Source organism: Hyaena hyaena, unplaced genomic scaffold, assembly GCF_003009895.1.
Source record: "Hyaena hyaena isolate Hyena2069 unplaced genomic scaffold, ASM300989v1 scaffold_778, whole genome shotgun sequence".
Taxonomy (NCBI): Eukaryota; Metazoa; Chordata; class Mammalia; order Carnivora; family Hyaenidae; genus Hyaena; species Hyaena hyaena.
Window position 1 is genome coordinate 332,991 of NW_024081411.1, and position 26,464 is coordinate 359,454.

General features: G+C 39.6%; 1 protein-coding gene across 1 annotated transcript in view; it reads right to left on the reverse strand.

Moving 5' to 3' along the window:
* SORCS3 (sortilin related VPS10 domain containing receptor 3) overlaps positions 1-26,464 on the reverse strand; it is a 584,073-nt gene that overhangs the window by 47,484 nt on the left and 510,125 nt on the right. Inside the window, exon 15 of the mRNA XM_039218779.1 lies at positions 724-841. Within this exon, the coding sequence (XP_039074710.1) occupies positions 724-841 (118 nt within the window). The remainder of the gene's footprint in view (positions 1-723; positions 842-26,464) is intronic.

A 26,464-nucleotide genomic window follows, 5' to 3' on the forward strand; every position in this document is an offset into this window, starting at 1 on the left:
GAATCCAACTCTGGCATATTTTTCATATAATCTCCAGAGTGAAACTGAAATTTGGCTGAAAAGTTCACTCTCTATGATAAATAATCATGCCCAAGTCCTTACTCCCAGTCAAGGGCAAAGAAAAGATGAGAAGCTGGTGCAAATGACACGAGCCCAATAGTTCTGAAGCATGCAGTCTATCTATGTTGCAAAGCAACAAATATCTACCATTTCTAGAGCCACTCACCCTCATCCCTCATCCTTTCTCTGTGGCCCTGTTTCCAGAGCTCTTGGGGCTCTTACTGAAGGCTGGCCTGACAAATGTTCTCACTCTCTCCACTGACAGGTGAGATGATGAAACCATTGGAAGGCCTCCTGGCTATCTGGATGTATTTCTCCACGTACAGAACTAAAGCCCCAGGTAATAATTGCCCCCTGGGGCAATTATTGGCTACTCAATCATCTCAATGGGTTGACCAGAATCCCAGGGTGCATAATGGTCCTCAATTGACTGCTCGATCATCTCAATTGGTTGATCAGGATACCAGGGTGTAAAATGGTCCTGAAATACCATCTTTGCATGCTTAACTTGTGTGTGTGGACTCCAACCCTTCCCCCAAATCCATCACTATCTTCTGATGCCCCACTACCTTCTCCCTCTAAATAGGAAGGTCAAGAGATGACCAGATAGGGCTGTGGTAGCTCCTCTTCCTAGAAGCCAGTGTGTCCCACCACATGATGTACCTGATTGAGCAGGTGCCAGGTCTGATAGTCCTCCTTGGTGCAGCGCCGGCTGAAGATAGATTTGTAGTCCACTTTCACCAACTGCCATTCAGAACGGAGGCTGAAGTGGCCAAAAACTCTTAAGTATTTAGGGGAGGCATGGAAGAGACAAGCAGAAAGAGCTCACTAGTTAGTCATTAATACACAAATACTGGAGGGAGAGAGGACTAAATTGCAGTCTGGACGCAAGAGATTCTTCCAAATCGAGGTCTTTAAAGGTCACCAAGGAGAAATTCTACCATTTACACAACTCTAGCCAACTGGCCTGGTATTCACCATAGGTTTAACACTAACCATTTTTTAAGTGTGAAAGTAATATAAGTACTTTATAGAAAGCAATGAAAACATAGAAATATAGAAAGAAAAATTTCATCCAATAGTTCAAAATCTTACACCAAGAGAGAATTGTTTTTGATATTTTAACATGTAGCCTTCTTGTTTCTCCTTAATGCAAGCACAGGTTTTTTATCTACTGATATCTACTGACAGGGACTCAGTTTCCTCATCTGTAAAGTAAATGTATATGTGTATGGTGGAGGTGGAGGTAAATTAGCTAATCTAAAGTGTGGCTGCCAGTTCCAAAATTCTGACAGAATCTAAGTGTGTTTTAGTTGAAATTCCCATTGCTTAATTCACATGAATAACACCCTCCTTTCCCTTCCCTGAAAAATCACAGTAGTCTCATAAAAGGAACTCATATTTATGTATAGTAAAGAAGTGACTTAGATAATCAATACTGACCTTTTCAAAGCCCAGCAGTTGATGGCCCTATAAATATGAATGATCAATCATTTCTAGAAAAACAGGTAAAAAGACTGATCACCCATACTCCACTCGGGTGGCATGTCTTACAATTATAATGCAAGATATATATCATAGAGCTGTAAAGGGGAGACCAATCACTCTGGGAACCTAAACCAACTGAAGTCTTTCAAGGCATTGGATGGCCTCCATTTCAGCAAGACTTATACCAGCCCCAGATTCTCCTCTCCTTATGGTCAAATGTTCTTGTGGTGACATCTAAGAGACCAATTATCCTCGAAAGACAGTCCCTTCTGTTATCTAAAGGATGAAGATGTTTGGGAGGGGTGAGAGTTGTGAAATGGACAAAGAAATAGGAGTGTTTTACAGATCGTACAGCTTATATATTACATCTTCAGAAATGCCTTTTCATGTTCTATCAATTTAAAAGTTAAATACAACTTTTTAAAGTCTTGTCTAAAAGAAGATTAAACAGACTTTGGGGTGCCTGGGGTGCTCAGTTGGTTAAGTGGCCAATTCTTATTTTGGCTCAGGTCGTGATCTCATGGTTTGTGAGTTCAAGCCCTGTGGTGGACTCTGCACTGACAGTAAGAAGCCTGCTTGGGATTCTCTCTCTCTCTCTCTCTCTCTCTCTCTCTCTCTGCCCTTCCCCATTCATGTACTTTCTCTCTTTCTCTCCCGGCTTCCCTCCCTCTCAAAATAAATAAATAAAAACATATAAAATTTAAAAAATAGACTTTGAGGTGAATAAGTCATGCGGATAACAGGCACAACACAGGGAATACAGTCGATGATACCTAGTCATTTTGTATGGTGACAGGTGGTAGTTACACTTGTAGTGAACATAGCATAACATATAGAGATGCTGAATCACTATATTGTACACCTGACACTACTGCAACATTGTGTGTCAACTATTCTAAAAGAACAAAATTAAAAACATATGGTCTTTGTAAGAATCTTAGCTCAGCACTGAATAGTAGAAGCCATGGGGCTAGAATATCTTGGGCTGCATGACCAATACTGTGTGGAGCAGAGTGAATGTAAGCATCCCTCCCATGGGTTCTCTCTGTTCTCTTGCATTTTTTGCTGTATTCATTGTCTCCAAATCCTATACATCCATGCCAGGTCACCACTGAGGTATTTCCACTTTCTTGTCCTGATTCATTTCATAGAAAATTCACTAGTCAGCCCATTTTAAATTTCTAACAAAGCAGTTATATCTTAAAAATGTCTACTTATTTGAATACAGGAGAGTTAAATTGAAAGACTGTCAGGAAAAATAAACAAAAATAACTAGGAGAAGAGCTGATGAGTGTCTTGTTCTGTCTCTATCCAACCTTTCTAAATTTTCTCATATTCAAATGCCACCTCCTCTAGTAAGTCTTCTCTGATTGGAGTACTCTGAGTAGAAGAATATTAGTGATGCTAAACTCAATACTTCCACCTATTCCAAATAGTTTACAGTTATTTCATGGATCACAAAATACATCATGTCTGATTAATGCCATCCTTTCTATGAAAGGATTACTGGGCAGACAGAAGAGGGAAATACAAGGCACACAATTTATCTGTATATCAGCAAGGCATCTGACAGGGTTTCCCATAATAGTTTTGAAGAAAAGATGAAAAAATATGAGCCAGGTGCCAGTAAAATTATGTGACTGAACAGTACCTAATTAAGGCATTAAAATCAACCAGGAGGGAGGGCGTGAGTAGTCAGCTACAAGGTTCTGCTGTCTGATCTTTCCTGTTCATCATTTTTATTAATGACTTGAAGACATGAAAATAATGGTCATCATTGGAAATCACATTTTCTGATGACACAAAGCTAGAAGAAACAGTCAATATGCTTGATGGCAGAATCAGGGCCCAAAAAGGTCTTGACAGACTGAAGGGAAAGGCTGAATCTAATAATGTGAAGTAACAGAGAGATATGTCAGGTCCTTCCCTGCAACTACATAAGTATTGAATAAAGGAAATGAAGCTTGATGCAGCTCAGGTTAAATAAATAAATAAATAAATAATAATAATAGTAATAACGTGGCAACTTAAGAGTTTTCATATACAATGTGATTAATATAAGTAAATACTTCAGAGAAAACAAAACCAGAATGAATTAATTAATGAAGAATTCTGTATACTATCTAGAATGAAAGAAGCGATATCCAGGTCTATTCTACTATATTAACTAGATCACAAAGAAAATTGTAGTTAGTTTTGGATGTCACCATTCAAAGATATACACTAAGTATCTCAAACTAGAATACATGTATGGGCTTTGGTGGTGGAGTGGAGTTTGAATCTCCAGAAATTTTAAATAAAAATATGCATTTACTGGCACATGTGCATTTATTATGGAGAAATTACATATGTTTTATCAGATTTTCAAAGGGATTCACAGTTCCTAAAGCTGAAGGACCATTGAAAAAGACAGTACATAGGATGGGATACTGTATTGGATAGTGGCTTCCACAAGGGACATAAGCACATTCTATTCCCTGTAGCCTGTGATTCTTGACCTTATGTGGACCTTTGCAGACATAAGTAAGTTAAAGATCTTGCAATGAAATCATCCCGGATTAACAAGGTGGGTCCTAAGTGCAATTACAAGCAACCTCATAAGAGATACAAAGAAGAGAAACATGAAAAGAGGAGGAGGCCATGTGAAGAAGAAGCAACGACTGGAGTTATGTGGCCACATGCTAAGGAACAAACACCTAGAGTGCCCAAAAGATGGAATAGGCATAAGGGGGATTCTTCCCTGGTGCACTAGAGGGAGTTGTTCCCTCTTGCCACTTTGATCTTGGACTTTGGTCTCCAGAACTGTTAGAGAATTAATTTCTGGGTTTTTGGCCCCCATAATTTGCAGCAATTTGTTATAGCAGACACAGGAAATTAGTACAGATGGTGATATTATTCAAGACCACTTTTCAGGGTGTCTGGGTGGCTCAGTGGGTTAAGCATCCAACTCTTGATTTTAGCTCAGGTCATGATTTCATGGTTCATGAGTTTCAGCCCCACATCAGGCTCTCCACTGATGGTGTGAAGCCTGTTTTGGATTCTTTCTCTCTCTCCCTCCCTCCCCCTCCCCCACTCGTGTGCATGCGCTCTCTCTCTCGCTCTCTCTCTCTCTCTCTCTCAAAATAAATAAACTTAAAAGAAAAATCACTTCTCATCTATCTATCCAAGAAGTGATGTAAGAACTATGGCTGGTTAAGTAGGCAATGACTTAAGAATGGCAAGGGAGGGGAGACCAATTAGTGGGCTTTCTGGGGCAATCTCTTGAGTATAAAAAACTATCAAGATATAAAAGTGTGAAAGTTTACAAAATGTGAGAGAACTTTCTAATAGACAAACTTGCCCACAAATGAAAGGGATGCTCAAGAGTTAGTAAGCACAGAACTTCAAGTTCAGACTTAACCATTTCCCAGGGAGGCTGTGGAGAAGGATGCAAGCATCACCCAGGTGCCCAGCCTAATTGATCCTGACCCTCTAAAGACATCCATGTTGTTGGTCTCCCAACTCTCTGGGATATCTGTTTCTGGTATTAGAGAGTTCATTTCAGAACTGACCACAAAAATAGGTGCCAAGTCAGGACTTGGGGACTAATTCAGCCGCTGTCTTCTGCAATCTTGCCAGGCATATCCTTTCATCTATATTTCTTTGGCTTCTAGCCCAGATGTCTTTACACTGTATTTCCCAGGTCTTTCCTCAAACTGTAAATTGATACACAAATATTTTTACTTGGGAGTGTGCTAGTCTGCTCTCCCATGTGATCACTTATGTATGCCAGATGCAAAATGTTAGACATTTAATGTTAGGATGATAAGCTTTGCTCATTTTCACATTGGACCCCAACTCAGATCCGTGGACCCTAACTAAAATCCCTTAGGAACTTTCAGATATTAATGTACCCCCATCTCTCTAACCATTATTTATTCTGGGAAGAAAACTGTTCAATGTGGGCTCTGCCTATGGGACATAAGCGACTGCAATGGTCTCTTCTGGATGTATCTGGCTTCTCTAATTCCATTCAATATTGCATTCATTCACAGCTCTTCTGATTAGAACCCATGGAAGCCAAGGAAATGATAGAAATACAGCAAACTTAGCAGGAGATAAAATAAGGACTGATTTAAATTCAAGCATTTCTCATCCTTTTCATAACTACCCTTAGAACAGATGTTAAAATTCTCAATAGGATTTGTAAAAGTGAGAGCCCAGTAGAGAAACCAGGGTGACCATCATGAGAAACCATGTCCCTCACTTTGGGAGGATAATCAATCCACAAGGTGGATTAGGACTAGAGAAAGTCCAGACTACTTCTGATTAATAAATAAAATAATTAATTTCCCAGATAAAAGTTTCTTACTTACTGGAAATGTTCTTCTACAGTTAGAGATCACATCGCCAGTAAGTAGGCACAATGTACGCATCCCATTTGTGGTAATTTTTTTGGGAAACAAAGTGGTTTATATATCAATTTAATATGAAAATCCAAGAGAGGTAGAGCAGAAGAACCCAAGACATGGAACATCTTTAAAAGGATAATGTGATTCCAAAATCAGGTGCTACTTTCAGAAAATCTCCATAACTGTTCTAGCAACACTGAGCTCTTTCCTCAGAAGCTCAAATGGTCCTATTAACTCTAAATAAGAGGTTCTCCACTGTCTCCAACAGAATCACCTAGAGAGCTTCTTAAATATAGGTTGCCTTATACCCAGACTTTCTTATTAGTATGTTTTGGTTTTGGGTGCCTGATTATTTTCATTTCTTTCTTTTGTTTTTTAAATGTGTAGTTATTTATGCTGAGAGAGAGAGTATATGCACCTCTGAACACTAGCAGGGGAGGGGCTGAGAGAGAAGGAGAGAATCCCAGGCAGGCTCCAGTACTATCAGCACAAAGCCCTATGAGGGGCTCTATGTCACCCACCATGAGACTGTGAGACCATGGGATCATGACCTGAGGCAAAATCAAGAGTGCTTAAGGACTGAGCCACCCAGGTTCCCCTGGTTATTTGCATTTCTAAAAGCTCCCAAGGTGATGCTGATGCTGGTCCCTAGACTAACCTCTAAGAAACACAGCTCTAGACCACTTATCTAGAATTTAATTCTCCTATCTTAGGTCAAGTTTGTTTCAACCAATTAGAAAGCTCCTAATGGCTAGGAACGCTTCTTATACTTCTTTGTTTTGTTTTTTTATTTTCATAGTTTTTTTTACAAAATGTAATTTATTGTCATACAGTGTATGACAGTGTACAGCTCACATACAGTGTATACAGTGTGCTCTTGGTTCAGGGGTAGATTCCCATGGTTCGTTGCTTATACAAAACACCCAGTGCTCATCCCAACAAGTGCCCTCCTTAGGGACCATCACCCATTTTCTGTCTCACCCACTCTGCATCAACCCTCAGTTTGTTCTCTGTATTTAAGAATCTCTTATGGGTTTGCTTCCCTCTCTATTTAAAACTATTTTTTTCTCTTCCCTTCTCCCATGGCCTTCTGTTACATTTCTCAAGTTCTACATATGAGTGAAAACATGTGGTATCTTTCTTTCTCTGACTGACTTATTTTACTTAGCATAATACCCTCCAGTTCCATCATCATTGTTGCAAATGGCTGGATTTGATTCTTTCTCATTGCCAAGTAGTATTCCATTGTATATATAAACCACATCTCCTCTATCCTTCTTTGTATGTCATAAAGCCTTTCAATGGTAGGTGCTCAATAAAGAAGAGCTAATTGATTATTGTGGGACAAGGAATTCTAGAGTGTGGTGTCATTCTCAAATCTTTCACAAAAAAAGATCATTTCAAGCATGCCCAAATCCACTATCATCTATAGTCCCACTTCCTTTCAATTACCAAGATAAACTACTTTGAGCTTCTTCTGCAGAAATGCATTCCTAGCCCCACTTCTTAACTTTGAGTGTATTTTCACCAACATAACAAAACCCTATCATGTGAGATAATATATTTTAAAATCTTGAAAATTCCACTGAACAACAAATGTTCATACTATCACCATCAATCCTATTGCCAGAACCCCAACAACTCATACCCAAGTCCCTGCTCATAAAGAGTTTATGATAGGTTTGGCTCAATTATCCTTTTTTTAAGATACGTATTAACCTCAAATGCAGGGCTTTGTCTTCTGTGGAAGTCTCTCTGTGTGTGACATTTTATACAGAGCCTTGGAGAAAGTAGATACATCATACAAAAATAAAAATGACTGGACACAGGTAGCCTACCCGTTAGTTCCCTTGAAGAAGTTGCTCCTGACCACAGAACAAAACTAATGAATTCTCTAAGTCATTTCTCACTGTATGGATTTTCAGGAAAAATCACTTAAAATTTATTACTTTTGTTTTTCTTTCTTTTCACCTTGCCACTTGGATTTTTTCACAGGAGCTTTTGGCTTAAGATTTACTTTCTTCCTGGGCTCTATCAACCTAAAAGACCTTCTCTTTCTTTTTTTAAACTCTTCTGGTGTCAAATGTCTATATTACTAATGTGACTCTGGTCAGAGAGTGCCCTCACGTGCTCTTATCCTGTTGCTTGACTTTTAACATACAGATGGTCTAGTCATGGTGACAAGAGTATGAGGCAAAGAAAGAGAAGACATCTTTCCCTCATCCTGATTTGCCACTAAATTAGCTAAATAACCTTGAGCAAATAACTTCATCTTTCAAACCATCAGCTTCCTTACAGACGGTGACTTTAATCAGTGACACATATACTCAAAGGCTGGGATGAAGAAACGGTCTAGGTGGAATGTGGCCCTTTCAAGACAATTTCCAAGAGTTTATTTTCTTTCAGTCCTTATGTCTACCTCCAGGTGTACAAACCATCTATCTCCTGATGACCCCCTACACAAAAGATTTATCTATTAGAGTCCTTCATCTTTATCTCCACTGGCACTTCTTCCATACAACAGATGCTCATTAAATAGTTCTGGGTTGATTAATGGATAAAATTAATCTATCAAAGTCATTCACTTCTTCAAAATTGGGGTAATAGCTTTATCTGCCCTTATTTCTGGGCCAGAGAACATGGTTGAGCTGTGTGTCCTTTGGGGTTTAGAAGGAGAAAAACAATCTCAAGAGAGAAATAGCATCAGCTTCTCTTCCCCTTGTTATCATGGACTGTGATGGGATTTCTACAGTTGATTTTCTGGGACCCTAACATACCTCCTCTAACCCCCCATCCAGACTTGAGCGAGCCTTCTGTGGAGGGGAGTGATTAATCTGAGGGAGGAAAGTGGTTCACAAAAATAAAAAGAAAAAAACTTCATTAGAATTCCATACACACAAAGGTTTAGCTACTTATTAATTAAATGATTTCAAAGGGGATCTTGGTATATAATTGCTATAATTTAGGTGGAAACAATGCCACACTAAATGTAATTAGAAGAGCAGGCTCTGTGAAGATAGTTTTCTCTTTACAGTAGAGCAATTCTGGGTCACCTGATTTCCCCTGCATAGTTTTTTTTCCCAACCTCCAATTATACCAACCTTTATACACAGTTGTAAAAGCTGAGAGAAGATTCTAGGAGAGAGTGGTTGATCACAGTCCTTCAGAGAGGAAAAGAACAAGGATTCATTACTAGAAAGCCACTAGAAATGTGCAAAAGAAAGAACAAATGATGCTTGGGGTAGTCAGATTAGGATTTTACCATGGACTAATTTTTGAGGGAACATTTGATTGAACTCAAGTAAAATGACACAGTGCTGTCATCGGCCTGCTCCAGCACCTGCCCTTTCCCTTGTCTTCCTCAGGAACTCCTGCACTTGCATGTTGAGCTCTTCTAACCACCAACTCCCCCATTTCCATCTGCCTAAAGAAAGTCTTAAGAGAACAAGGCCAAATATGACTTATCAGGTCCTTCTTCACTTTCCTCTTTCTGTGGCTGACTTAGCTGAGTTCACAGTCATTAGGCTAGAAACCTGTGTGTCAGCAGAAACTGAGTATTCAACTTGGTCCTCTCTCTTAACCTCCTGCCTGACACTCAGTCCTTTTCATCACACTTATACATAATCTCTCATATTCACCAACTCAATTAGAATCCCGTTTCCACACCCTTATAACAACAGTGGCTACCACTGATGGGTACATTTGACAACATGCTTATCATGTTCCAGGGATGCTGCTAAATGTTTCACGGTTATTATCATCTGGAACCCTCCACACATCCCCTGAGAATCATGGGTATTGTAATTTTAGATAAGGAAACTGAGGCTCTAGGTTCATTCTCAAGATCAAGGTTGAGCTAGGATTCAAGTTGGCATCCATCTGAAGCCAAAACTCTTACTGGATGCACTTCCTTCTGCTGAAGAATAGAATCCAAAGCTCTCAGTACTTACTGCCTCCTCATTGGTGTCACTTGTTTACACTATATATCCATATTCATGAAACCTTTTTTTCTCCAGCTTCTAGACAGTTGCCTTGAGCCTGATTCCAATGACACTACATGCCTACTGAGAAACTAGTTACAGAACAGAATAGAGATCACATTCCTAGAACTAGCATTCTATCCCAAATCTGGATTTCATATTCTTTTCCAAACATTTCTTCCTTCTTCCTTCTTTGTTCCAACCAAACTAGTCTACTTTCCTTTCCACAAATGCTTACTCTACACAGATGTTTGCATACATGTGCACTACATAGATATGATGATGATAATTGCTGTGGAACATTTAGCAGAGTCCCTGGTGGTGCATGTGCATACACACACACACACACACACACACACACACACACATGCTTTCCTAATTCAACACCTTGTTTTTGCCATGCTTTTTGCTCCTTCATACTTTGCCTCTCCCAATCCCATTATAAGCCCATACTTAAATGTCACCTACCCCTCTTAGAAGCATTCCTTAGATATTGCAAGTCTAAAGGATTTCTCCCTCTTCTAAGTTTTTGACTTCCTGTATGAGCAGATGGTGATCTTCTTCCACAGAAGCAGAGGCTTTTACTCAGTTTCTATAGCTCTCTGCTTCAGTGACACCATATTCTCCTTGCTTTCCTGGTACTTCTTTAAGTGTACATTTCACTGGGCTCTGCTTCCCCTTATCACTGACTGTTTTAACTTAAACTTTCTTCTTGGTTCCTACACTTGACCTTGGCAATTGTATTTATTTCTGCAATTTCAACCTCTTTGTAGAAAACTCCCAAGGTACCTACTCTTGTCCTTGAAATTTCATAAGCTCTACTCATGATATCAGGATAAGACCTTTGAATTTGATTCAAAAGCCATCCTACAGTAGCCTCCATCTATCTTTGTAATGTTATCTTTTGCTCTCCCCATGTTACTTGTGATCAAGCATAATTTTGTTCATTACACCAAAAGCAGGATGATTTCCTAGTGCCTGGTTTTCCTCTGCTTGGGGATGCTGTTCCCCACATCTAATTTTGTCCAATTCCCACTCATTCTTCAGGCCTCAAGTCAAACAGTAGGTGGAGAGATGGGAAATAATGTTTTGGGGTGAAAGAAAGGAAGGGATAGCTTTTCAAATCTAAATATTTCATAGTGGCTGTTTATATTTCCTTTTTAAAAAACAAAACTACTCCTAAATAACCCAGGATTTTCTTTTAAACATGTGAGGTCTTTTCCTTTATTCTCCTTATCATCATTCTATTTTAATATTTTGATATAATTATAACATTTAGAGAGAAAATGACCTCAATTATATAAGCTCTTTGGAATTAGTCCATAATTTCTATGTGACCCAGTGTATGGTCAATTAAAAAAATTAAATGTTTGCTTAAAAAATATATATTCTCTGTTTGTTGAGTAGAAGTTACATACAGGTTTTTAAAATAAAGCTTACTAATAGTATTATTCACATCAAAATCATACTAACTTTTTGACTGCTTGGTATATTGATTTCCATGTGAAAGTTATTAAAATGTTCCCCGTGATATTGCAAATCTTCCATTTCTCTTTGAGTTTTTTGTACATTTTTGCATTATGTAATCATAACACTATACAAGTTTTGAGATTATTCTATCTTCTTGATGGATTATTCTATTAGGTTTAACTCAAATGCTAACTTTTCTATTTTGTTCTCCTTGATACTTCTTCCTCTTCCATTCCCTTCCTTAAGAAGAATAAAAATATCTCCTCTCCTCTGAATTTTTGTAGTTTTTTTTCTTGTATTTTGGGTATCACCCTTAGTACTTCCAAAAGGTATCAAAATTCATACACTATATACATAAGTGTCTTATCATCCTTGCTAGATTTTAAACTCTTAAAAGTTTGCAAATTATGACAAGCTGTGCTTGTCATATATTTATTCTGATAGCCAGTAGAATGAAGTAGTTAAACACATAGGTGTTGGAATCAGACAGGGCAAGATGTGAGTGCCAATCCCAGACCTACAGAAAGCCTTTACACACATTAATTAGACTTCAGTTTTCTTACGTGCAGAATGAGGATAATAACAGTAGCTAACTGAATGCTGAGGTTTAAATGTGTCTTTTATCTAGAGTGTTTTGTATAATTAAGAAGTAAATAATTAAAAAACACTATTACTATTTTTATATAATAGCACCTAATTATGATAATTTATTTTATGCCCTTTGGTGGATGACTGAGAACTTTGTGGGCAGATAGTGTGTCTTCTGCTTTTCTATCCCCATATCTCTACTGCAAGACTGCAAACAGTAGGAACTCTAGTAGAAGTTAATCAATTAACAATAAAATTAGGAATATCAATATTAGTGATTGTTTCTTGAACCTTTACAGTTTATTAGCCACTTTGTATGGATTATCTCATTTGATTTATTATTCCCATTTAACAGATAGGGAAACTAAGGCTCAAAGAAGTTAAATAGCTCATCCAAAAAGAATTATACAACAAGTAGGTGTGGGAGCCAGTACAATTTATGCAGTCGCTGCCAACATAGCACAGTTTCCAACACTGTGGTTTTAGCAGACCCATATCTCTTTTCAAGTGTTTCATGATTCATTAGCAATCATTTGACTGCACAGTTTGGCACTGAGGTTTGAGCCTGGGGATCCCCTTAACAACAGTTCATTATAGGCTGCTTGCATAAAAGATGTAAATCCCATGAAATATATAAAACTAAAGGCCCAATTGGAGGAAGGAAGAAAAATCTGCAGAGAAGATATATCCAGAGAGCTTCAATTTGTCTCAAGTCCTAAAACATCTACTATGTAGACAGTTATGTACTTGAAACTGAACTATGACAATCTTTATTGGCTCTGGCTCTACTTGGAAGTCCTTTGAGCATGAAGAAGGACAAACAGAATTATAAAGTCTTAGTAATCCAAGGATCATTAAGAATGAACCTTTGACCCAACCCTTTCATATGCTGGCTGGTGAAAACAACAACCTAGTGGTTTGCTCAAGAAGACAAAGAACTAGGACCCAAGTCTCCTGAAACCCAACTCCTCCCACACTGACTGCTTTTCATGGGAAACCTTTGTAGCATGCAGGCTGAGTTGTGGGGTGCCATGGGCGACAGCGCATTACTGAAGGAATGCAGGGTACACAAGAGCTTATATTCAGGGCTATGGCAAACAAGGAAGTCTTCAGCCAAGACTTGCCTTCTACATGTGGGTGGCTTTTCCTTCAGGCTTCCTTGTCTAGAGGATGCTCTGGGTTTTCCAAACTCTAGCCTGCCAACCTGGAACTACAGACATGTGCTCCAGGTTCTTTTAAGAGAGAGGATTTTCTTTGATTTGTTAAGATGCAGCATCCTTCTGAACATTCTACTGAATCAAATGAATCATCAGAATGATATAAACAATGATATATCCTGGTTTCTGAGGAAGTGGGCCTGCTTCCCTCCAAAGGCAGCTTAGCTGTTCTCCCTAAGCTAGGTGAAGGTCAGAGATACCAGAGATGAAGGTTATAGATATCAGGGTGATAGAGTCTAAGTTCAGCTTCACAGGTGGCTGGCAACCTGGCTGAAGTGTAGACATAGACCTTCAATTTATAAATGAGGAAGAACCCCTATGAATATCAGGGAAAAAGAATTCTCCCACCGGTCCAGGTGTTACCTCCACATGGATATGCAGAAGAATGTGCCCTAAATAAAATATTCTGCAATAACCTACTCTATCTACCTACAATTTCTCCTATTGACACAGTGGATTTATTTCTCATTCCTCTAAGTAAACAGTTAAACCTGCTGTGGATTCCTGTGAATCACATACCATCTTCTCTGCCAACCCCATCCAGGACTCAGAATTAGCCATTGCTAGGAAACTGCAAATCCCAACTCAATCCTTTTACTCAGGCTTGACTCCTTTCACTGGCTGGATGTCATTAATTTGAGAGCAAATTATTAGAAACCTGGAAAACAGTTCTGAAATGCCTGCAGATTTATGATGAAGTCATTTCACAAAAGGTCACAGGCAACCCTGCTATAATTAAATCTTTCATTAATTTTTAAAATACACAATAACTCACAAATGCATCATAAATTAACCAGATGACCTTGAAGAAATTATTTAGAGCACTGCTTCATCAGAAGCCACTATCTAGCAATTTCCTGAATTTTTATTTTATGAGTGGGATTTGTCTATTTTCCATTCTTGTTTTTGATTGGGTTCCAGTAACCTATTTATCTGAAATGATTTAGTATTAATTTGCTCAGGGCATTAGTTAGCACTGGAAAGTGATGGTGGGTAGTTTAGACTCTCCCTTCCTTTAGGTAACAACCTCAAAGGTAGAGGAAGGGGCGCCTGGGTGGCTTAGTCGGTTAAGCGTCTGACTTTCGCTTAGGTCATGATCTCGCGGTTCGTGGGTTCGAGCCCCGCGTCGGGCTCTGTGCTGACTGCCAGCTCAGAGCCTGGAGCCTGTTTCAGAGTCTGTGNTTGATTGTGATTTTCAATCTACTTTTGCAACTAATTCCTTGTCTCCTTGACCCTGACCTCCTTCCTTTAGATATTTCTATTCATAATAAAAAAAAAAAAAAAGAAAAAAAGGGGCGCCTGGTTGGCTTAGTCGGTTGAGCGTCCGACTTTCGCATAGGTCATGATCTCGTAGTTCGTGGGTTCCAGCCCCGCGTCGGGCTCTGTGCTGACTGCCAGCTCAGAGCCTGGAGCCTGTTTCAGAGTCTGTGTCTCCCTCTCTCTCTGACCCTCCCCTGCTCATGCTGTCTCTCTCTCTCCTAGAAATAAATTAAAAAAAAAAAAAAAAGGTAGAGGAAGTGTGACCTATAAAATCACCAAAATATAGTTAAATGCAACTCTTTCTTTCATTATCTGGGAGATATTTTTTTCTCATGTGTACATTTTGATAAATGATTTCCTTTTCCTCATTATCAAAAATTAGAAAACTATAAAAAATGTATAGATGAGAAAATAAAAGCCCCAATGGAGGTAACCACTCTTAATATTCTGTGATGTTCCTTTCTATTCATTCACAGTGTTGTTTTTTCTCAAACTAAGATATGAGAAATAATGAGAAACCACAGGGAGGGTTAGAATTGTTGTAAGTTAGAGGTGCCCTGAGATTGATAGCAATCTCTCATCTCTCCTCCCCTCCCCTCTCCTCTCCTCCCCTCATTCCCTTCTCCTCCCCTCTTCTCTCTTCCCCTCCCCTCCCCTCTCTTCTCCTCTCTTCTTCTCCTCTCCCCTTCACTCCCCTCCCCTCTCCTCCCCTCCCTTCTCCTCTCCTCTTTTCCCCTCCCTTTAACTCCCCTCTCCTCCCCTCCCCTTTTCTCTCCTCTCCTTACCTCTCTCCACTGTCTCATGTGCACCACATCACCACTACCACCATTAAAAGCTCATAATCAGATTATAGAACAAATTCCATGAGCAGTAGACCTGAAATAACCCTCATACAAAATTGATATTTTTTCTGTAGGATGTGGAAGAGGCTTTAGAACATAAACTTCCCATCAGAAGAGACTTTGACTACCTTGTGTATGCCTTAGATCAGCTCACGGAACTCTTAGGAGTGCCTATCTTGTAGTAGGCATGCAATGCATCCTGTTGAATAAAACTATAAAAAATGTTCTTGTAATAGAGGCTTGATACACGTGGTTCCCTGAGTCGTTTTCTAAGTATCTAGTTCTCTGTGGAAGGCCCAGGCTCCCCAGGCCTCCTCTTGCTTCCTGCTCCATGAGCTTTCCTCTCTGCATCCATGGAGGAAGTCCTTGAGGACCAATTTCAAATCAAATCTGAAAGAGCAGTGTTCTGGGAAGCCAGCCATCAGTGGCCCACAGTTGTTGGTCTCCAGAAATTGAGGCCACATCCTTGGCTACTGGTGTGTGTCCATGCCACCTGATTGTTTTCCCATTAGGGTGTAGATAGGCTTAGCACTAAAGGAGGTCAGCAGCTGCCTCAGAATTACACTGAGTGAAAGTGAGACAGGAACTAGATCTTAATAGAAATAGGCAAGGATCAGCAGCAAGGGATCCTGCACACAGAGCCTATATTAGCTGAATGATGCTCTGATCTGTTAGATGGCAGACAGAGGCAGGGATCAGCAGGCTTGAAAGTAAGTCCTGGACGAGGCAGAGGGTGGAGAAAGAAGCTAAAAGGTATTGGAACCAACAAGGCACAGGGTAGAAAGTGGATTTTTTTTTTACAAGTATTTAAAGAATCTTTGTACATCCAAACAACATTGATTCCTTTCTCAAAACTTAATAGGTTCCTTCAATGGGTTTGGAATTTTAAAGTCCATACCAGTGGGTTAGAAACCAGTCATCTGTGAACCTGCAAAAGTGGATGAAGGGGGACCTAGGAGATGCAAACAAGGAGATGACCACTGTTCAATGCAAGAGGGACTACATGGGAATAGAAAGACCTTGAAGAAAGGAGAAGGGGTGCCACCTGATTTTCCCATGGCATTATATTTCTCAGTCTCCAACTTTGTGTCAAATTCTGAACCAAAAGATAAAAAGAATCCTAAAGAGCATAAAATTCAACCCCTGCCCTTAAATGTTTTCCAATCAGTCCAATGGTATCATTCAATCCCTATGTATCTGCTGAGTACCAATTGTGCACAAGCCTCCATATTCAGGGCTCTGGGAGATGATGAATAAGACAGTTGCAAATCCTATGACTCTAACAGACTTAAAAAATCCTCACACTCCCACCACTGAGATGACTAATATGTAAAACAATTAGAAAACAGTGCAAAAGTAAAGATGACGATGACAATTCACCATGACCTAGCAATTCCACTTGTAGGTCTGTAGCATTGAGACTTCTATGTAGGCACTTGAAGGCTTGCACAGAGAAAGGATAATAGTGCTTGAAATAGTAAAAAACTAGAAACAAGCTAAATGTCCACTGATAGGAGAATGGAGAAATAAACTGCACATATTCATATCATGACAGAATGCCATACAACATTAAAAGTGTCTGGACCAGATGGATATACCCCAAGATAGATAATACTGAGTGACAGACTCATGTAGGAAAATGATAGCATTTAGATAAATTATGCACTTTAAAATAAATAAAGCAATACTAATATATTTCTGTGGATAATTAAATATGTACTAAATGTATCAACACACACACTACAAGAATATATATCAAATTCATGGCAATCACTGATCTGTGCAGGGAATAAAGAAAAAGGGTCTGAAAATGGGCAATAATGAGAAGACCAACTCTACTGGGATGCCCTGTATATTCATTTTGAAAAATCTGAAGCCAAAGTCATACTGTGTTAATATAATATTAATTCTGGGGTTGGTACACAGGTGCTTATGAGATTACTCTTTGTACATTATGGCATTTTTGAAACTTTCAAGGAGAACTGCAAGAAGCGACACAGGTATGAAATTGTGTAGAATCTATATTGGAAATCACAAGTGGACACTCTTACAGGAGCCAGAAGGACAGCCTGAATGGACCATGAATGAGCTGAAGAACTGGAGCAGACACATGTACATCCGGTGACAGGTGGGGCAGGAAACAGCATGTCCAGTCCAAAGGGCAGCTGTTATGCAGCTCTAGAAAATCACGAGACTATGAGCATGTGGGTTCAATGCTGCCAGATGTTTCCAACTTTGCAAATTTTGGCTCCATTAAAAATAGTACAGACCAAACTATATACACCTGTGAGCCAAACCCTGTACTTTAAGAAAAGAAATTTAATGAAGGGGAATGAGTAAGAGCTGAAGGAGCTGAGGAGAGCTTCCTGAAAGAGATGACCTCCCTCTGTGGTTAGGATAAGAAATGAGGAAACTTCTAAGTTATTCCAAATGATTCATCTATTCAATATTTCGTAAAGGAGTGCAATTAGAGATACAGTTTGTAGGGATCAGAGGTTTATAGAAACTGTGTCAAAGATTCACATTATGTTTGTAACAAGCCACAATAAATTAAGCTCCATGCACCCTGTCCTTCAGAGGCAACAAATTATGACCTGTGGGATAACTCTGGCCTGCTATCCATTCTGGAAGGCCTACCAGCTAACAATGGGCTTTAAATGGTTGGGGGGGAAAAGCAAATGAATATTGGTATTTTATGACATGTAAAAATTGGATGAAATTCAAATTTCAGTGGCCACAAGTAAAGTTTTATTGGAACACACTGATGCCCATTCATTTGCATACTGTGAATGGCTATGGCTGCTTTCACACTAGATTGGGGATCAAGTAGTTGCATCGAAGACCCTGTGGCCAACAAAGTCTAAAATTGTGAGGGAAAATCTTTGTGGACCCCTATCTAGTTGGCCAGAGTTCTTCCTGCAAGTGACTCATTTCTTGTTCATTAGACTAGCGAGACTATAAACATCTTCAGTATTCCTCTGTGGAGATTATTTCACTTGATTCTCACATCCATGTCAGGAAACCCAAACTCAGAGGGAGAGCAGATAAGGCTTCCAAGGTCACATGGATGGTAAGTGGAAACCTGACCCTGTCCCTGGAGCATGGAGCTCCAAAACCCATGCCCTTGGCCACCACACCATCACACACAGTCGTTTGTTGGTCAAAATAAATATTTTCCTTCCAGGCTGTTGCCAGCCTCCTGTACATCCCAGTATCCTCCAAAGCCCCTACAATGGCACACATTCTGCTTCTGTGTTCCTTGGCACAAACAGGAGCGTGCTTCCAAAATGATGGAAGTCTGTTGACAAGGTGAAGGATGTGAACCCGGCAGCCAGCCTTAGGGGCAGTGACTTCAGAGTTCCACTGGATTTACCGATTACTCGAATGACTTACTTTGGGCAAAGTAAAATCGGGTTCTTCTAGCAAACAGCAGAGAATTGAAAAACAGATCAATGGAAGCAGTGCTGGTTCATTTCCAACGACTTTATTGGATGCAGTTACCAGAGGCTAAACAATGCATTTAGGCTCAGGGTTGGGTTTCTGCATGGCTCTAAGGCTATATTTAAGGGCATGTTCTTTGATAAGCACGTAGTCACAGTCTCTCAAGTGGAAAGAAGGTCTTTATTTATTTTTTTAACCTATGCAGTTTTGGGGTTTGCATAATTTTCTAGGCAAAATGTTTTCTCTCCCCGCCTTCACTATGGCTATTAGTTCTGCTAGTGGAACAACGGATCTGAGATTTATGCCAATTAGAATTAGATTTATACAGGGAGTCAGCAAGGCAATTGGCCCTAGACAATTTGCTGTAACCATCTCTACTGCTCACTCTGCCCTCTGCAGGACAGGCATGGTCTACTCTCCATGTCTGCTCATAACGCTCCCTGTCTCCTTCTCTTCAGAGTCAGAAGACCTTTTCTAGCTGTTCTATCTTCAATCCTTTCTTTGGTATCTAACAGCAACTACAATTTGCCCCATACCTTCCCATATAATTCTCCAGTTCTACCACATGTTCATCATATCTTTTCAAACAGGCCGTGTTTGAATGGGTCTGCTGTGACTTGGTGTCTGGAGCACAGTGGCCATTCGTCAATACTGAGTGAATACCCAGCATCCTGCCACTTTTGCCCATACACCGTGGTCCTTTATTGAATAAACTCTGGACAATTCTACTACCTTTCCTCAAACTTCAGCTCTTATCCTGGCGTTTGAAATTCACATTCCTTGCTCTCAATCTGCCTCCTACTGAACTTGTGAGGTGAGCACTGAATGTCTCTGAGTCCCAGCATCCTCATCTGCTGAGCGATGACAATCTGATCTATACAGCAGGGTTTTTGGAAGAAATCTATAAACTCAAGTTTGAGAAAATGCTCAGACATTTGGCAAAAACGGTGTTGCACAGACACACATTGATAAGAAGATACTTCTTACTCCTGGCAAGCAGCATCCACTTTCTTCCAGGAAGTAGGACTTCCCTTTTGGTTTAAGTTTTGTTTTTTTTTTTCCCCCCCTAGGAGACTATCAGGTTCTCCCTGGCTCCTGTAAACGATCAGCTAAATCACAGCCAATGGGCTCAAATGTTTTATATCAAGAAAGAATTTCAAATGTAGCTTTGAGAATGTGGAAAAGCAGTGTTTTCCCATCTGATTACACATCTGAGCGATGCAAAAAAAGAGTTCTCCTTAAAGTGCTAATGTGGGGGCAAATAATACAGCAAAGAGGCCCATGTACTACAGCAGCTGCAAGCGTCTCATCAGCTAGAGAGTCACTGCCTGAGATGGCGATAGGCCCTCTGGCTTGTCGATCATCCAGCCTTGTTCTCAGCCTCAAGTAATAAGAATGGTCACATTTCACAATGAATTAGGCTGGGCTAGATAGTTCCTGTCAAGGTTACCAGGGAGATGTTGAAATAATAACATTTGAAAAGACAGTAGAAAAAAGAACAATGAAAGTAAGTAAATCCCATGCCTGCAAGCTGGGGACTGTCTCTCCCACATGAATTCCCCTGTAGAGCTCATGTTCGAAGGTACCATGGTCCCCAAGCTCTGGCCTTCAGGAGGCGTGGAAGCTGGTCAGACTCCGGTGAATAACTGAGGAAATTAGGAATCACCCCCTTTTGGTTCTCGTTCTCTAGCGGCCTCTTTGTGCCCACACGTCATTCCACCCCTTGTGCCATCATACTCCATACACACCTCTGCACACAGAATGCTCTGATTCTTATTCAACCCCAGACCCTCATAACTTGCAACTACTGGATTCTGATCATAGCATTTTAGGGTCCAGAGACGTCATTACAATCACAGTAGTGCTAAGATTATTGGGTACCATAAAATGTACTTGTTAATTCATTCACTTATTCATTTAATCATTCAATACATATATGCCATCATATCCTAAAAATTGGTAAACAGATGGCACTCAAAGAACAACATATACAAAGATCCTCCCTCAAAGAACTTAAAGTCGTGTGTGTGTGTTTACACACATATACATGTGTGCCTGTCAGTCAAGGGCAGATGAATGCGGAGGAGGAAACTACTGAAAAGCAATGCCATTTTCATTAACATTTATTATCTAAAGCATGGTGAAGGAAAACTACATAGGGCTAAGAAAACATATGGCATGGGGGTCCTCCATGTGATCTGGTAGGCTAAAGAAAGTGCTGAAAGAGCCGATATTTAAGCTGAAACCTGAAAGATACCCAGAAGTTGGTTGTTCAAGTGTGGAGGGCAAGCACATTCCACACAAATACACAAAAACCCAGGGGCAGGAAGGCATCAGTGGATCAGAGAAAAGTGGTCAGAGTGTGGGGGCCAGAAATGAGGTCCCAGACACATGGTCAAGTATAGATATCTGTAGGTCATTCAATGACTTTATCCTAAAGGCCATGGAGAGCCTTCCATGGGTTTTAAGAAGAGAAGTGGCATCACCATATTTTGAATTTCAAGAACATCACTCTAGATACAGGTCAAATTCCTGAACATAACTTAAGACACTTCACAGTATCAACCCCTTGAAACCCAGCCATGTGCTCTTTTGTGGCACTTTGTTTTGTTTAGTTCTTTGTCTTGAAATCAGTCATTCTTTAAACAAGTAATTACTGACTTTTTACAACGTGGCAATTCCTTTTTCGGGAGAAGTACTGAGGTTACAGTACTCAATAAACTGTAAAAATCTGTGTTTTCTTTGTGCTTATATTCCATTACTTATTAATTGGTTTTCCACTGGTGAACTGCTATGAAATTTCAAGACCAACTCAATCATCACTTTTTTGGTATGTGTGAAGTTTCACTTCCTTTTACTCCTATCCTGGTTATACAACTAGGGTTCTTTTATGATTGGTATATCTCTCTCCCCAAACACATTGGTGTGAATGTTTCTTAAAGGTAAAAAGAATTTCATTTATCTCTTTAATACCCTCTAAGAGAGTCTGAAACATATTAGAAGCTCATTACACAATTTGCAATAATAAACTGTGTATTATTCAGAGCTCTCCCGAGAAACAGAACCAATAAGTTATGCATATACAGTTGGCCCTTGAATAATGCAGAGATTAGGGGCATCAAGCCTCCGCAGAGTTGAACAGCTAGAGAAAAGAAAATCACAAGGAAGAGAAAAATCCATTTATAGTACTGTACTGTATTCATTGGGGAAAAAAATCCACATACATGTGGACCCATGCAGTTTAAACCTGTTGTTTAAGGGTCAAGTGTATATGTGTGTGTATAGATAGATAGATAGATAGATAGATAGATAGATAGAGATAGATAGACAGACAGACACAGAGAGACTAACAGACAGAGATTTACTTACTATAAGGAACTGGATTACATGATTATAGAGGCTGACAAGTCCCAAGATTGTAGGGTGAGTCAGCAAGTTGGAAACCCAAGGGAGCTGAGAGAGTAGTTTTGGTCTTGAAACCCAAGTGGATTTTTTAGTTGAAGTTCAAGGCCAAAAAAAGCCATGTCTCCCAGTTCAAAGGCAGTCAGTCAGGAGGAATTTTGTCTTGCTCAGGAAAAGCTCAGCTTTTTTGTTCTATTCAAACTTTTAACTAACTGGATAAGCCCTACAAACATTAGGTAGGGCAATCTGCTTCATGACTGAAATGTTAATCTTATCCAAAAACAACCTCACAGAAACATGTCTGACCAAATATCTAGGTACCATGAGACCCAGTTAAGATGACATGAAATTAACCACTGCATCCTGATAAATATTTAAGTCTTCTAAATAAGGTAGCAAGATAAGGCGATACAACCTTCGTGAGAATGAGCTAGCTTTTCTTCTTCCTTGATCACAGCTGAGCTACATAGTTAGGGTTAGGCATGAGGAGAAAAATACAGAATTCAAATAGCCTATATCGTTAGTAAGTTTTTGGTTAAAGGACAAGAAGCAGCGGGTTTATCCCCAAATGGACTCCCTTGCCTTCATAGTGCTTAGGGAGTAGATCAATTTTTTTGAACTCCTGCTTCACTCCATGTCATTGCCATTCCATGAGGGAAAAGCACTGTTTAGCGCTGTTGGCCACCTGGTTTTAAAGTCCTTTGCAAATCTGAGGCAGAGACAGAAATTGCCTCTGGCAGTCCTTCCAGAGCTCATGCTTGAGGCTGTCTGAAGAACCCCGACAAAACCTGGATTATTTTCACAGTAAAGAAACTGTAAATTTAATAAAAAGTTAAAAACAGGAAGGCTGAACCGTTTATACTTAGTTGGACAACTGCTTCCAAACACATCTCAATTATATGAAAGGACAAATACCTGTCTGGTCCAAATCCCACGTAAGACAATTATGCTTGACCCTAGTTCCTCTTTCTACTTACTAGCATTTAAAGTATCTTGATAAAGAAGGTAGAAGGGGCAGAAGCTTCCCTGCTCCTGCGGAGTCTTAGTGGGGAGGAAAGGAAAATAGGAGTGCTATCTCGTCTTTTCAGTAAATGGTTTGGCCCTGAGGTCAGTCTCTCTCGTATCCATGTGATGAGCTAAACTCTATCTGAAGCTGAGAAAAAAATTATTACCATTTAAGATTAGATGAACGCAGAATTTAAAATGTAGCCTTAAACTTGCTAGGGAATGCCAGGTCATATAAAGATGGGTGTGCATGTGATATTGTTCAAGGTAATGCCCAAGAGAAGCATGCAGTGTATTTAAAGAGGGCTCAAACAAGACAATACAGGATAAATCACATTATGGGATGAGGAGAAAACAAAATAAAACCGGGATCAGTATCTGTCTTTGGCACAAAAGCAGGAGATACGTGACTTCAGGAACATATCTACCCTCACTGTCTAATGTTCTAGGACTATGTCAGGCTTGGTTGTGATGAGTAGCCATATCAGGTTTAATGAATTCAAGCAGAATATACAAGCTTCTGAATGTATCTTTGCCTTATGGAATTTAGAACCTAATAACTCCTTGATGGACATATCAGAGGAAGTCCTAGAAAAGAGGAAGCTTTTCTTTCTATAACTAGTGATTAAGTGAAGGATAGGAAGTAGTTTGGAAAAGTTAGCTCATGTCAGAGATTCTCATGAAGAAAGATGGTATTTCCAGTATCCCATATAGTTCCCAGAATTCACAAGAAAACATTTTAATCTCTTGGCTGAGTATTCTGGGTAAAATGACAGAGTCATTTGTATGTCACATTTATTTAATGTACAATAATGTAAGCTTTATGAGGGCAGGAATTTCTCTCTGATTTGCTCATCTAGAACAGTATCCTTCCATGTTGGTCCCAACGATGCTTTTAACTTTTATTACTATTATTTATTACAGTACTATTGTTTATTACAGTACAATTTTATAAAGGTTGCACCAGGTCCCTAGATTCTTGAGATTTCTCTCTCCCTGTATCTCTGTTACCTATCTCTCTATATATACATACATATATATATATACATATATATGTATATGTACATGTGTGTATATAAATGTGTATGTGTGTGTGCATCTGTATATATACATACACTTGCACATTCATATTTATGATAGATGCATACCTATAAATTTACAAAATCATTTGTATTTTAGAAATAAAATTTATATTGTGATACTTCCTTTGAACACCCAGTTCTTATGCTGCATATGCAACAAATGATGAAGCTTTAGACTCTAAACATTAATAATATACTGTATCTTAAGACTGTCTATGCAGCTACATTTGAATACAGAATTGTTAACTCTTAATAACAGAGTTTAGAAATTTTAATCAGAAATTTTGACAGTGAGACAGTCCTGTTTAGGATGTATTTTAGAAAATTGGGAAGAAATTACCGGACAAAACTCAAATCACAGTGTTACATCCTGAACAACAAATTCTGCAGGAAATCCTTGCTCACCTTTTACAACACAACTGCCTGGAGAAGTCTTACCATAACACGGGTTCACATCTACAGATGTGAGTTACTAACGTAATATACTTCATAGCAGCTTCGCATAGGGCTTGACATCATATTTTTCAGTTTTCAACCAAGGAGCTCTGGGATCCGACCCAGTACCTAAGACATAGCAGAAGCTCAAAAATAAGTATTCAGTCTTTAAAAGACATAGTTCAGCACCCTTGAGGTTAAGAGAAAGTATTTCCCTGGCAATATGGAAAATTCAGAGAGAATTTAAGAAGAGAATTTAAAAATCACTCTTTATTCCACTTGTCCCAAACATTTAAAAGGCATTCTTGTGGAACCACTCAGATTTTCTATTATAAACCTTCCCCCACCCCCAAAACCCAGTAATGAAAGACACTGGAAATCCTAGACTGTTTCTGTATACAAGGCCTCTAGACATGAGACCCTTGCAGTGCTTCTGCTAAATTTGCTACAAAGGCAAAGATTTTTTTAGGATTTCAACATTAAAAATTTTTTTTAATGTTTTATTTATTTCTGAGAGAGAGAGAGAGAGAGATAGCGTGAGCAGGGGAGGGTCAGAGAGAGAGGGAGATACAGAATCTGAAACAGGCTCCAGGCTCTGAGCTGGCTGTCAGCACAGAGCCTGACGCAAGGCTTGAACCCACAAACCGTGAGATCACGACCTGAGCCAAAGTCGGACGTTCAACCAACTGAGCCACCCAGGCGCCCAGGATGTCAACATTTTTAAAAGAAGTGGGAGTGCTGACAAAAACTGAGGACTGATGGATGTGGGGGGAGGGAGGGGGGGATGGGCGCAGAGAGGGGCACTTGTGGGGATGAGCACTGGGTGTTATATGGAAACCAACTTGACAATAAACTATTTGTAAAAAAAATAAAAATAAAAAAAGAACGTAGTTATCATCATGAGTGCCAGATATTAAAAACTATATTTTAAACATTTGTAAATCAAATGGGAATAAAATGTTCTTTGCATATCTTAAAAAAAAAGAAGCAGGAGTGATTCAGTCTTACAAATGAAGAAATGAAAATACAGCATGGTTAGCTACCAGACAGGTAATCCACAGCTACAGGTTTCTACAGAATTCTAAGTCGGGTACCCTAAACCTGGAACCAGATTTTGTCCATTTGTTTTATTTGTTTGTTTTCTCCAAGTTGTGCACCATTTTTTCTGTCACTTTTTTCTGTCAGTCTGAAGGCCCAGAGGGCTGGCTGGTCAACACTTTGGGTGTGAGAATGGAAGTAGAGGGGTGGGACCTGGCACAGGAGTCAGGTTGGGGGCCAGATTACAACCTTTGTTCACAACTGCATAGCTGTAGTTAAGACAGATTTTTTTTTAACTGGGACTCGGAAAAATGTAAGGCCCAGAACTAGCCATTTGCTCCTGTATTTGCCTCCTCCTCAAAGCCGGTTAAGTTTCACACTGGAAAAGCCCGATTCAAAACATAAAGACATTCATAACACAAAGTTATAAAGAAGAGCAGTGTTCCCTAGAGGAGGAAGACCAGACTCTTCCCCCAAACCAGCAGAGAAGAATTCTTCGAGACCTTCTGTGCCAACTCCATGACACAGCAGATTCCCCCTAATCTCACCGGGAAGACTCCCTTCATTCCATTCAGTGATGATTAAGGCATAAAGTGTTTTAGTCACTTGAAAGTGAGGGAGGAGGGTGGTATTGGCTGGTAGAGGGTTACCATAACTATCTTCCCATCTCGCCCATGTACACACATGCACACAAATGCACATAGATGATCAACTTTTTAGGAATTAAAGTTAGACAGACTTTTAAAAAATCGCATCAACTTATTT